Source organism: Pollicipes pollicipes, unplaced genomic scaffold (assembly GCF_011947565.3).
Source record: "Pollicipes pollicipes isolate AB1234 unplaced genomic scaffold, Ppol_2.1 Scaffold_4740;HRSCAF=5597_pilon_pilon_pilon, whole genome shotgun sequence".
Lineage (NCBI taxonomy): Eukaryota > Metazoa > Arthropoda > Thecostraca > Pollicipedomorpha > Pollicipedidae > Pollicipes > Pollicipes pollicipes.
In genome coordinates, this window is record NW_023596545.1 from 15,694,459 (window position 1) to 15,706,968 (window position 12,510).

Genomic DNA, 12,510 nt, shown 5'->3' on the forward strand with positions numbered 1-12,510 from the left:
CCCAATGGGACAGTCCAGGGCAGCTGTCCCTGCACAGCGTGGACCGGCCGTACCGGCCGCTGGCCAGCCCGCCGCCGCCCGGTGCCGCGCCGGCCCGCTCATGCGGCCACCTGTCGGCGGCCAGTGCCGCCGGCGAGCCCCTCGGGCGAAGGCCGGCGCTCTGCTCGCACCGGATCGGCGCCGAGGACGTCGACAGCACCGACCTGCTGCTGAGCTACGACCCGTGGAAAGCCATCGAGAACGACTTCAAAACGCTGCTCACATGATTCGTTGTATTGAACGTCCGACTGATTCCGCTGATTATACACGATTAATCGCGTTACAATCTGTGCTACGCGATACACTCGAGCCCGTGCATTAAGCTCAGGTAAATATTCGTCAAAAATTACACAGCCCTTACGCAATCGAGTACCCGGTGAATCCATTAGCAACATACCCACATAATTGTACTAGATCCCTATAAGCTCGCGTATCCCATCGTTTTTCAAGAGTATAAATGCTTGGCACATCACGAAAGCCCATTCTGTCATGTGCTTAAGTACAGTATCTGAGGATTAGCATGGCACCCGTCGATTTGATGCCGATTGGAGGTGAAATTCTGCAGCCTCACGGCACCGGTGGCGTCTGTGCCGCCAGTTACTTCCACTGCCAGCGCCACTGAATCGGCTCGAACTTGAACAGATCTGGGTGACCCTGGTGCGGCCGTAGTGGCGGCGAAGTCCGCCTTGCTCCACTGGAACGGCGGCTGCTGGTCGTAGGTGGGGCCGGCGATGGAGATGAACTCCATGCCAGGTACCTGCAAGACCCGACGACCGTTAGCGCGACACCCCCGCTGATGGATCGTGCCACCTGCCAAAACCGTGTCACTGGGCATGGCTTCTGTTCAATTGAAGGCCTGGATTGGCTGCGATCTCCGTGCAGTGTAGTCAACTTAACACGAAAGAACGCTGGGAACGGCACCGCAGCAGCTAACTTTGCCGACGAGCCTTTGCTAAATGTTTGGCGCCTAACCAACTGGTCGATGCTGCGAGCCATCTGTTGAGGCTTTATAAAACTGCGATTTCATGTTTGTCAGGTGGGAGTTCTGAAGGACATAGGATTAAACATACAATTATTTTCTATAGGCCCCTCCGTCCAGCTCCGCCTGGCGTAACTGGGCGGGTAGGATGGGGGGGGGGGGGGGGGGCGCTTTGAATGGGCCTGTATAGCGAGAATGTGCAGAGGGTCTCCTGCCGAGTACGCAATCTGAGATGCGCAGGGTGCAGAGACGAGCGACAGAAGCAACAACCAAGCACATAGGAAAGCCTGTGCCCCACATCGCCAAACAACAACGGCACAACAACAGCGACGGTCATGGCCTTCCTCAAGAGGGCGCCAGCAACTGTCCAGACAGGCAACGAACAAAATAATTCATCATCGACGGTGCCGTCTTACGCTTTTGGTTATCAACCACAATCAGTGTGGCTCAGCACAATGGCGAGACGGCATCGCCGGTACCAGAGCAGCGACCACGCACCCAGCAGCGCCGGTCATATTGTACCGGAGCAGCGACCACGCACCCAGCAGCACCGGTCACGTTGTACCGTAGCAGCGACCACGCACCCAGCAGCACCGGTCATATTGTACCGGAGCCGCAACTACGTACCCAGCAGCACCAGCCATATTGCACCGGAGCAGCGACCACGAGCAGCACCGGTCATGTTGCACCGGAACAGCGACCACGCACCCAGCAGCACCGGTCATATTGTACCGGAGCAGCGACCACGCACCAGCAGCATCGGTTATATGTACCGGAGCAGCGACCACGCACCCAGCAGCATCGGTCATATTGTACCGGAACAGCGGCCACGCACCCAGCAGCACCGGCCATGTTGTACCGGAGCAGCGACCACGCACCCTGCAGCACTGGTCATATTGCGTTGATGCCACGCTCAGACATTGTTGAATAGGAGGATAGCGAGGCGAAATAGCGGGATTTCGGACTTAATATAGTCCAAATGACGTGACCCAGACATCCCGGTCTCGGCCTCGACGCTCCTTACAATAGCTGCAAAATGAAGGAAGGAACGAACAACTAGATTCATAAGACAGCTCTCTGAGCAGGCGTGCGACGTAGACCGCACCCTCGGCGCATGCGCAACGAGAGATCAGGCCGATTTGCCAGGTCAGATCACCCCGCCGACCTCGCCCCATAGGCTGACCTATAGGCGCGGCGACGCGGACTCATCTCGCTCCGTCTCGATCCCACGTCAAGGCTTAAAAAGCGGCACCGAATCCGAGCCCCGCCAGTGACCACACAGCCGCCAAACCAGCCATCGGGGGGAGAAATCCTCGCTCGAGAGCCGTCACAGCCTGGGCCCATCTGACGCAGCGGCGGGTGCGTGCCATTGGCGGCGGGTGCGTGCCATCGGCGGCGGGTGCGTGGCATCGGCGGCGGGTGCGTGACGCCGGTGGCAGGTGCGTGCCATCGGCGGCGGGTGCGTGCCACCGACGGCGGGTGCGTGCCACCGACGGCGGGTGCATGCCATTGGCGGCGGGTGCGGACCCCAGCCCCGTGCACAGCCGGCTCGTCGCGCCACTCACCAGCTTAGTGGTAGTCAGCTTCATATCGGTGGCGCCGTGCGAGCGGTGCCCCAGCGCGCCGAACGGGTAGGTGCCGTCGGCCGGGTTCAGGTCGCAGCGGGCCGAGATGCCGTTCTCGGCCGAGTACGGCGGCTGGCAGTCGCAGGCCGACAGCGGGTCGTGCTTGAAGTCGTTGTAGCGCATCAGGCGCATCATGCCACCGACGTCTGTGACGGCCGCCTGGTCGCGGCGGAAGATCAGCGCCCGTGGCGTGCGCTCGTAGCTGAACCAGTCGCCGAACTTGGCCACCAGCGCCGGGTTGCAGACATGTTGAAGATGGCGGGGAAGAAGGGGACTGTTGTAGCTGGGCCAGTACTGCTGCTGCCGCTGCAGCACGTGGGTGACGTCGTCGGCCATGATGTGGCCTGGGATCTGCTCCAGCACCCACAGCACGCCCGGCCTCAGGCTTGTGTCTCCCCGCTTGAAGCGTTTGTAGTCGACCACCATCCACTGGTTGTTGTAGGTGCCGCTGTTGTAACGCGAGAAGGTGGACGTCCACTCCTGGCCGTCGGTGGCCAGGTTGTTGGCCACCGCGGCGCGGACCCACTCCAACACCTGGCGGCAGGCGGTGGCGACCGGTCACCACCTGCGACCTCCCCCCCCCCCCCCCTCCCGGCATTCCATTCCGCTCTCCCGTCGCGTTGGCATACGGTCGCGGACGTGGCCTTTGGCTGCGGCCGGCCACCGACCTATCGAGTTATACACCCATGTCCCCAATCGCTAGGCCGACACTCGTTTAGGGACCCCGGAGCAGTTGTGCACGCAGGTCAATACGTCCAGACTACCTCGTTTGACTATCCGAACGGCAGTATTTACGGCCCTCTTTAACTTAAACAATGCACAAAAGATCGACAACACAGATGCAAAGTCTCTAAAACCGATCAGAGGACACGAGCAGAGGACCGGTGTTTTTGCAGAAGCAGCAGAGCATCGCTCACCTGTCCCTCCGGCTTGATGAAGTGCCACAGGTCGTTGTTGTTGTTGCCGATGGTCGTTCTCCGGGTGACCAGACCCGATGACAGCACGTAGAAGTCGTCCTAACGGAGCACGGAACACATTGCTTTCATCGCCTTGCTATTCGTCGCCCGCCAGGCTGAGTCTCGGTAAGTACCTCCCCGCGCCTGACGCAGCACAGCTCACTCGAGAGCACACACGGGCATCGGTGCCGGCAGTGGGCTCCCCGGTCAGCCTTTGCTATTCGTTCGCCAGCCAGGCTGAGTCTCGGTAGTACCTCTTCGCGCCTGACTCATCCACAGCTCACTCAAGAGCACACACAGGCATCGGGCCGGCAGGGGCTCCCCGGTCAGCCTGCGCTGGCGACGCAGCCGAGTGGCAGGCAGCGCCGCCGAGCGCGGCGACCTGAGCTGGCCGGCGGCTCACCTGCGAGGTGATGGTGCCCGGGTACGAGGAGAACGACGAGACGCGGCCGGCGATGGCCGCCTTGTCAGCGCCGCCCGTCTGACCGTACCCGAACACGTACCGCTTCTGAATCCGCAGCATGCTCTGGTACCTGGAGCGGCGCGCCATGTCAGCCACTCGGCCGCAGCGATACGGTTAGCTTCCGATGGCGCGAGGCGGGGATGGGACAGTGGCTGGGGTGGAAGGGCATGGGGTGTGAGTGTGTGTGCAACTCTAGTTGGAGCCGTGCGCGTCAGACTCGACAGCGTGATGCACGTCTCGTTAGGCTTAATAGTGTGATGCACGTCTCGCCCACCCCACCCGCTGCAGCCGAGGGGCCCCGTTACAGCGGTTATTATCGGTTCGGTAGCTGCAGGCCTTTATAAATAGAGCAAGCACGCTAGAACAAACGGACCATCTGCGCGAAAGGGCCATTGGTCACACCTAGTGGCGTGTATGACGACAACGGGTCAAATCCAAAAGCCTGTTGGGCGAGCCGTTTCATTCGACAGGTTTCCCTCAGCAGTGACGCAGCCAGGTCGGTATTCCGGACAGACGCTTACGTATTCCAGGTGACCTGGGATGTGTACAGGTCCTCGCCGTCGGCCAGGACCTTGATGAGCGCTGAACAGTGGCCGGCTCCCAGCACGCGGCCGCCGAAGTCGGCCTTGATGTTCTCGGGCCGGTCGGCCGGGTCCTTCAGGGCCGTCTCCAGGTCCTCCAGGTCGCCGGCCAGGTTGAGCCAGCTGTGACGGGCGGACCGCGGGCCAGGTCAGCGCCAGCCCTGCTCCCGCAGCCGCTGCCAGGGCCGGACCGGACGCGGCCGCCCATCTGAACGTGCCACCAGGTGCGAGCTGGCTGTGTCCAAATCAACAACACTGACTGTTGGGGATTTTCACAATGGCGTGCAGCTGCTTCACGTCCAGGCTGTTGAGCCAAAGCATGCCAGCGCTGACAACACACAAGCAGCGCCCAGCTGCCCATGGGTGACAGCAGGCGGCCACTGTTCCGCGGTACGCGCTGGTCCGATCTTGGTGGTGACTGGGAGGTGGGCCACCCGCCGCGTACACGCCGCAGTCGGCACGTCACTGTCCGGGCCACCGGACCGAGAACGCCCGTCTAGAATGACTGACTCAATGTTTACCGCTAAATTAAGACAAGCGCATGACTGCACTGCTTCTACAGTGTTTTGAGGCAGCGTCAGGTACAGCTACGCTGCGACAGCGTGACGATGAGGAACCCAAACACAACGGCCCGATAGTGAGCAGTGAGACATCAGAGGCAGGCCCTCCGAGCGGGGCCCGCTCAGGGTGGATGTCGCAGCAGGACATGACCTATAACGGCGTACGGGACGAAGATCAGGTCACTGAGCCGGACGCCAGGGTCTCCTGAATGGTCGGCTTCAGGTCCACGCCGTCCTCAGAGCCTTTCAGCTGATGGTTCACCAGGTCCACCTGTGGGATGGCAGGCGCGTCACACAAGTGGACTTGATAGAAGTAAAAGTGGACGCGAAAAAAAGAAACGCTATAAACTCAACCAACCTAGATCTCCACGGAGCGTTTCGAGGAAGAACGCTTTTTAATTAATTTAAAAGAGATTAATGTCGCTATCGCGACATTAATTTCCCAAAACATTGATGCAGATGCAGGCATCCGAGTCTACTGCCACTCTTCTCAAGTCCTCATCAGTCATCACGGCAGCTGGCAGCGTCCGAGGGGCGGTCACGTGACCGATAGCGCGCCATGCCAGTCCTCGTCAGTCACCGCAGCAGTTGGCAGCCTCCGGGGGGGGGGGGGGGGGGGAGGGGGGAGGGGGGCGGTAGCGTGACCGATGGCGCACCACGCGTATCATTTACCATTTATACATTTACTCTGCATACCATGCCATTTATTGGGGCATACACACAAAAGTGGCTTTCGTCGCCTTTGTCACACGACAAAAGGAAAATAACAATGAGAACATACACAAACACACACAGTTAAATCTACCCACCACACAGTCCATAAAACAGCGATTACCACCGTAAAATCCTGAGTGAGTCCGTTGTCAGTACAATCTTGAGTGACTTCGTTGTCAGTACAATCTTGGGGTGCGTAGTTGCCAGTACATTTCCGATTGACTCGTTTTATGTAAAATCCTGAGTGAGCTGTTGTCAGTGCATCGCAGTCAACCAAAGGCATGCATCACTCACTTGAGAGAGCGGTTAAAACACACTGCCTGAGTCGTGCACATGTTATCTGGCGGCGCATCATAGGGTGCCGGTCCGCGAGAACAGCGCCGCCGCCTACCAGCTGCTGTTCGAACCGTTGGCAGGCGCGCGGCGGCGCCGTGGCGCGTGCTCGAAGCCAGAGCCTCACAGCTAGTTGGCGTAACGAAACAAAGGGACTCTGGAACTCCATGCAGACGAATTTTGCGCAGAAGAACGAGCGTGTGGCATTTACGACGGTTCCCACCTGGTGCCAGTAGGGATCTGTCTCGCCGTGCTGCTCCACCATCGACTGGACCCACTTGTCATTGGCCTCGATGAACCCGTTGAGCTTGTCGCACATCTCCTGGCCCTGCCACTGGCAGTACCCGGACACTGTGTTCTGAGGGAGGAGGGCGCTCGAGCGGTGATCCCGCCATGGGAGGCCTGTCACCGGCCAAATCCACATACACACCAAACTCGAACACCGTGTTCTGAGGGAGGAGGGCGCTCCAGCGGTGACCTCTGTCATGGGACGCCTGTCACCGGCCAAATCCACACACACACACCGAACCAAACACCGTGTTCTGAGGGAGGAGGGCGCTCGAGCGGTGACCTCTGTCATGGGAGGCCTGTCACCGGCCACATCCACACACACCGAATACAGACACCGTGTTCTGAGGGAGGAGGGCGCTCGAGCGGTGACCCCCGTCATGGGAGGTCTGTCACCGGCCACATCCACACACACCACGCGGTGCAGGCAACAGTCGATAACACGCAAAATAAATGGTTTGTACAGATGAAACTGCACCAGACGTCAGCATGACCAACTGGGAAGCATGCACAGGAGTGTTTTGAAGCTGTCATTTGGAGGAGCAGTTATTGCCTACGCCTCACAAGGTCGCACTTATGCTGAGCGCTTTGCAGTAAGAAGCATACCAACACGAGTGCATAACAATATGTTAGCTACTAACGGCTGTTTCCGTCACAGAAGAAACACGAGCAGCCACGAAGAGCACACATTGCGACACAGGACGTGGTTGCCCAACAGCACTTCCGTCCCATATCCTTCCCGTCCGTCCCATTCCTTCCCGTTCCAGCACACAAGACCAGTATTTTTCAGGAAGCCAGAATAGCTGCATTTCTCGTTCTCGTCTACAGGAACTGCCACAATGCCACCAGTAAGTGATGACATAAGCTTTCCCAAACCTGAAATATCTTCACCCATCAATCAGCGTCACGCACCCAGGTAAATTCCTCATTTGGTGAGCGCCTGTGCAAAGTCCCACACCTACCCTCAGCTGACTCAGTCCCATGGTGCACAGTGCATCCCCCCTCGCAGACCCCACAGGCTCACCGTTGAGCAAACACGTAGTCCAGCTGCGCCCTTCCCACGGCCAGAACGCTACCGAAGCACCGTTTCCCTATTGCCACGGGAGTTCAGGTGTCACCCAACTGGCCCCGCACTCGGCGGGCTGAAAACCCGGATCGCTATCGCCCACCTCTGTATTCAAGAAATAAACCAATAGTGAAGTCTTCTTCGTCAAGTTGTCAAGCGCATTTGCAAGGAACATTATGCACATAGATAAGACAGCAGCAATGGCCTTATTCATCGGCGAAAAACCAGGAGAATGGAGACATAGATGCATTGATATTTCGGTAATGTGTCCTTATCGAAACGAATAGCACAGGTGGACATTCGCATCAGCTATTCGTTTCGATAAAAGCATTTTGCTGTAATATCTACGCACCTATGTCTCCATTCTCCCGGTTTTTCTCCCAGTAATATGGCACAGCTACTGTCTTATCGATGAAGTCTTGTTCAGTAAAACCCAGGCAGGCGTGACATTTTAAAGAGGCTGAATAAGAGGAGGATAATCTCAACTGCCTACGAAGACAGCTTACGAACAATCAGCTGTCGCAGTGATGTAGCATCCCGTCGTCACCTGTGCCGCCTAACGACAGCCTTCGCCGGCGCCAACGCAGGAGTCACTGCCTGGTGTCGAACCACACCACAAATGGCGGATTGAAAACCACAAACGGAAACGCAGTGACCGTGACAGAAGCAGGTCGAATCTCGTTTGTAATCGACATGTCGTGGTTTCGAGACCGGCTGCCGTCCATGCGGCTGCTATTGGCACAGTAAGACGACTTTCCTCCTGAGTGACCCGCCCCGATCGTCACACATCCTTCAAGCCAGCAGTTCTGCAACCAATCATCGCGTCTTCGCGCGGTTCTTAGCAATACGGAACGCTTTTTGTTCTTCAGAATCTACCCTCAAGCCTGATGTTCGTGCAGCACCACAATGTGGACAACGTGCAAGTTTCCGCGTTCCATTAGCATGAACGTGATCTTTACCAATTTTGAAAGGACGCACATCGCAAGTCCAGACTGGAGCCAGACCTCGACAGATCTCGCCGTCGCAGCAATGTGAGGTCAAACCCGTTTGACGGGGGAGAAAATGGACAATCGCACTAGCAAATGCATGCCAACGCGTGCAGCCGGTCACGAGCAGCCGAGCACAAACCAGACACTCGTACGGCTTTGGTGCTGTTGACGTTTTTGGGAATTTATGTCAGATTTTGTCGAACAACGCTAATAAAAAATGCGAATCCACATTGTATGGTATATGAACATACACCGCCTGGAAATCGTCAGCGGTTCCGGCACTGTCGGCCCCCTCAGCGCCAGTAGGCGAGCAGAAAACGTCTTGATAGTATGTGACCAAGAAGTGGCCAGTGCCATCAGCTTTTTCGAGATCGGTCTTGATCGAAACACGCCACGCCCTAAGCCGAGCGAGACTGGACGGTGGGAACTACACGGGCGTCTAACCAGGCTCACCACCACCGCAGTTCGCGCAAAAATAGTTGTAGGTTTTCTATAAGTATTTTGGTCAGTGAGCATAGCTGTAAGCCATTACAATTTATTTTTGTAGACTGATATTGCCAGAGGTGGCTAGACTCTTGGTCAGCCAATGCAATTTGTGAGACAGTGAGCGCGAGACAAATAAGTGAGCGTTCATTCAACATGGCAAACCCATTTGGCTTTCACGGAGGACGGACTTTCAGATGCATTGATCTGACCCATTTGTGTGGATCCCCAAGGCATCTAGCACCATCAGTTCAGGTTTTCTCATCGTCCACATGGCCGAGGCTCTGGGTCGTGACCCTCCTCGCCGATCTACCGCCGCAACAGGCGTCTGCTGGGTCGTGACCTCTCTCGTCGGTCCACCGCCGCAACACAAATCTTGCTGCTTACCAGCGTGATGGTCCCTCGGGCGAGTTTGAGTGAACCAAAATAAATCACAGGTGGTCCAAAGTCCCGAACCCCTGGTCGTGTAGCTGTCGGCCGATCAGCCCATTCGACAACCACCACATGCCAGGCGGATAGCTGGCACCACGTCGGGTCAACAGCTGACGGTGGCGCTAGGAGAGTATACTCACATTCCAGTGCATGACAATCATGTGGCGGGTGACGTTGGCTTCCGCCAGGCCAGCAGCGTAGGCCTGAACAGTGTCGGGGAAGTCACCGCTGGTCTGCACCTCAAGGAAATCCCACCTGGTGAGCAGGTGATTCTTTAAGATGACATTCTACACAACAAAGGACTGCATGGACGCATAAATTAATAATACGTGCGAAACGGGGCTAAAATATTGCTGAGGTTGTTGTTGTAAACTAATAGAGTATTCGACAACCTTAACGTTTTATACGGCACAACAAACATTCATACAATCACAATTCAGATTAGATCCCAATGCAGATGCTCTAGATGCAAGAAATATGACGATCTAATAGCATTTCCCATAGAATCTATGCGTTGACATGCCCGTTAAAGGTAACCGTTACCCAACGAAAGCATAAAAGCAAAGGTCTTAAGTAATGACCACGTACAAGACCGTCCCTTGTTATGTAAGCGAAACGGGCAGGGATCGGGGAGGCTGCCGGCTGACGGTGGGAATGTGGGCATTACTCGGTGACGGTTCGATCACTACAAAACCGTTACCTTGTTGAAAGATGAGCCCTTTGCTACAGCCATTCGGAGCATGAGTAAACAACAAATCGCACACTTTAATATGAATTAGACCATGACCACAACAAGCTTTGGCAACATTAACTGATGACTCATGACACGTCTCAACCATATATACTTACCCAGTCTCATTGTACTTGCTGGTAAGATTAGCTCGGGCAACCCAATTATCGACAGCGCCAGAGGTGAAACTCAAACCTGTGATCTTCAGTGTACGTCACACTTACAATCGACGCGAGTGCTTTCACATTGCATGGCTGCAAGAGCCATGCATGCTAAAAGTACTCTCATTCAGAACTTCGGAGAGCAACACTATGTGCCTTCTATGTAGCCTGTAACACAAAACATACGAATCCATTTAGGTTTACATACGGTGCACAACTGCAAACTTATACTTAACAACCAACAGGGAGGTTGAATGGGCTAAAACACAAACATACGATTCGAAAGAAAAGCGAAAATTTTGCTAAAGTTCTGGCGCCAGAATCAACCAGCAGCCACACCACGCCACAGCTGCACCGACAGACACTCACACACACACCACAGCTACATTCGACAGACACTCACACACGCCACAGCCGCACCGACAGACACTCACACCACGCCACAGCTATTACCGACAGACACTCACACCACGCCCAGCTACATCGACAGACGCTCACACCACGCCACAGCTATACCGACAGACACTCACACCATGCCACAGTTACGCCGACAGATACTCACACCACGCCACAACTATACCGGCAGACACTCACACCACGCCACAGCTATACCGACAGACAATCCCACCACGCCACAGCTACACCGACAGACACTCCCACCACGTCACAGCTACACCGACAGACACATCACGCAGTCGGCTTTATGTCCCATCTGCTCTTGCTGCCGAGATCTGACACCAACCCTTAAAGGGAGCATCCCACCTCTTTTGACTTTTCATTTAGTCACATCAGACGCGTACCATTTGATCGGTAATACTAGTTTTCGTGAAATCCATCTGGACAATTATGAACTTTGATTTGAAGTAACCGACCCTGCCGGAGAAACCTCATTCGACTCCCTGCTCGTCACTTCGATGGTAAAACATTTAATTCGCCTTGCTTTTTCCAGTGTGTGCGTTCTGAAATGTTTGTAACGCACTCATTTGTCAAAATGTTTGTGTAATGCATGTCACGAAAGTTTGCATCACTTCAGTTAGACAAAAATGCATGAGACCATGAAGCTTTCATCACACGAATTCAACGAAACGTTATAGTATGACTGATTTCTCCCCTTTGGCGTTTACCACAGCGTTTTTTTCGCAGCGCACTTCGGCTTTGGGAGTGGGAGCATGACATGATCCCCGCCGGGCCAATCACAAGCGTTCTTTTATTCGCACCGGAGGTGCGCACGGTGGCTGTCAGACGACCGTGGTGGCGAGTGTGGGGAAGCTCTTACTAAGCGCTGACACGCGTAATTTGGGCGCGAAAATAAACAAAATAGATATCTGTACCACGTCTTGACGGTGCTGTAGTGACACTATCCAGTGCCGTTATTAGACTAGTCCTGAGGTTTCACTGGAGTATGTTTTTGAAATATGCCCCAAAGGTGGGAGCACTTTAATCAAACGAAAACCAAAAAAACGGGTCGGTCAGTTCACCCTCGCGAGCACGTGGCCGTGACCGTGACATCGCTCCCCGCATCATTCGGTGCTGACAATGCCCGCGATATTGCTGATGCGATTGGTGGGAACCTCACGCCACCGCGATGCCGAACAACCAGGATCCGGGCCGGTTTCGACCGCTGCCATGTAGCTTTTCGCAATCGCGGCATGTTCCGTTATAAAGTTAAAGGGAACGGGTCATATTTGAAGATACTGAACCAAGCATCAGATATGATGAAATAAGGTCACTTATAAATACTGGTATACTTTAAGTGGAAAAGCCTGCTATAGACAGTACAATGCTCCGTTTAGTAAATATAGTCCTCAATGCATCATGGTTTGATTAAGTCATTGTGCCTTGCACAACAGTGATTACGAGCCAATGGACGGCCGTTATATCTGGAAAACGCACTCACGAATGCCAGACATGAACGCTTCGATTTTTCTTTTGCCTTGATCGCCGCATGGATTACGGAACGGCAGGATTTGAATGACCTTACTATGACGTCATGAATGCCAAAGTTACTTTGAAACACTCCCCCTAATACACCTTTCCCCATTTTCGCGGGGGTTTAGCTCAGAAACTACAGGGGCTTCAGTCTCGAGAAAGGCAGGATTTTGAACAGCATC

General features: G+C 55.2%; 1 protein-coding gene and 1 long non-coding RNA gene across 2 annotated transcripts; both read right to left on the reverse strand.

Annotated features, from left to right (window-relative positions):
* Positions 1 to 258: 258 nt before the first annotated feature.
* Positions 259 to 5,424, reverse strand: LOC119099519 (putative phospholipase B-like 2; the record flags this gene model as incomplete). The annotated part of the gene is given in 7 exon segments (XM_037222676.1): positions 259 to 699; positions 701 to 796; positions 2,584 to 3,177; positions 3,561 to 3,659; positions 4,003 to 4,132; positions 4,584 to 4,766; positions 5,393 to 5,424. Coding segments are annotated over 7 exon segments (1,197 nt in total), but the record flags the coding sequence as incomplete, so codon positions are not given.
* Positions 5,425 to 5,444: 20 nt separating this feature from the next.
* Positions 5,445 to 10,420, reverse strand: LOC119099520 (uncharacterized). Its single transcript, XR_005094391.1, has 4 exons — positions 10,358 to 10,420; positions 9,649 to 9,763; positions 6,474 to 6,608; positions 5,445 to 5,474 (listed from the first exon to the last, which is right to left on the reverse strand). It is a non-coding gene; the product is annotated as an uncharacterized LOC119099520 (long non-coding RNA).
* Between the last annotated feature and the right edge of the window lie 2,090 nt (positions 10,421 to 12,510).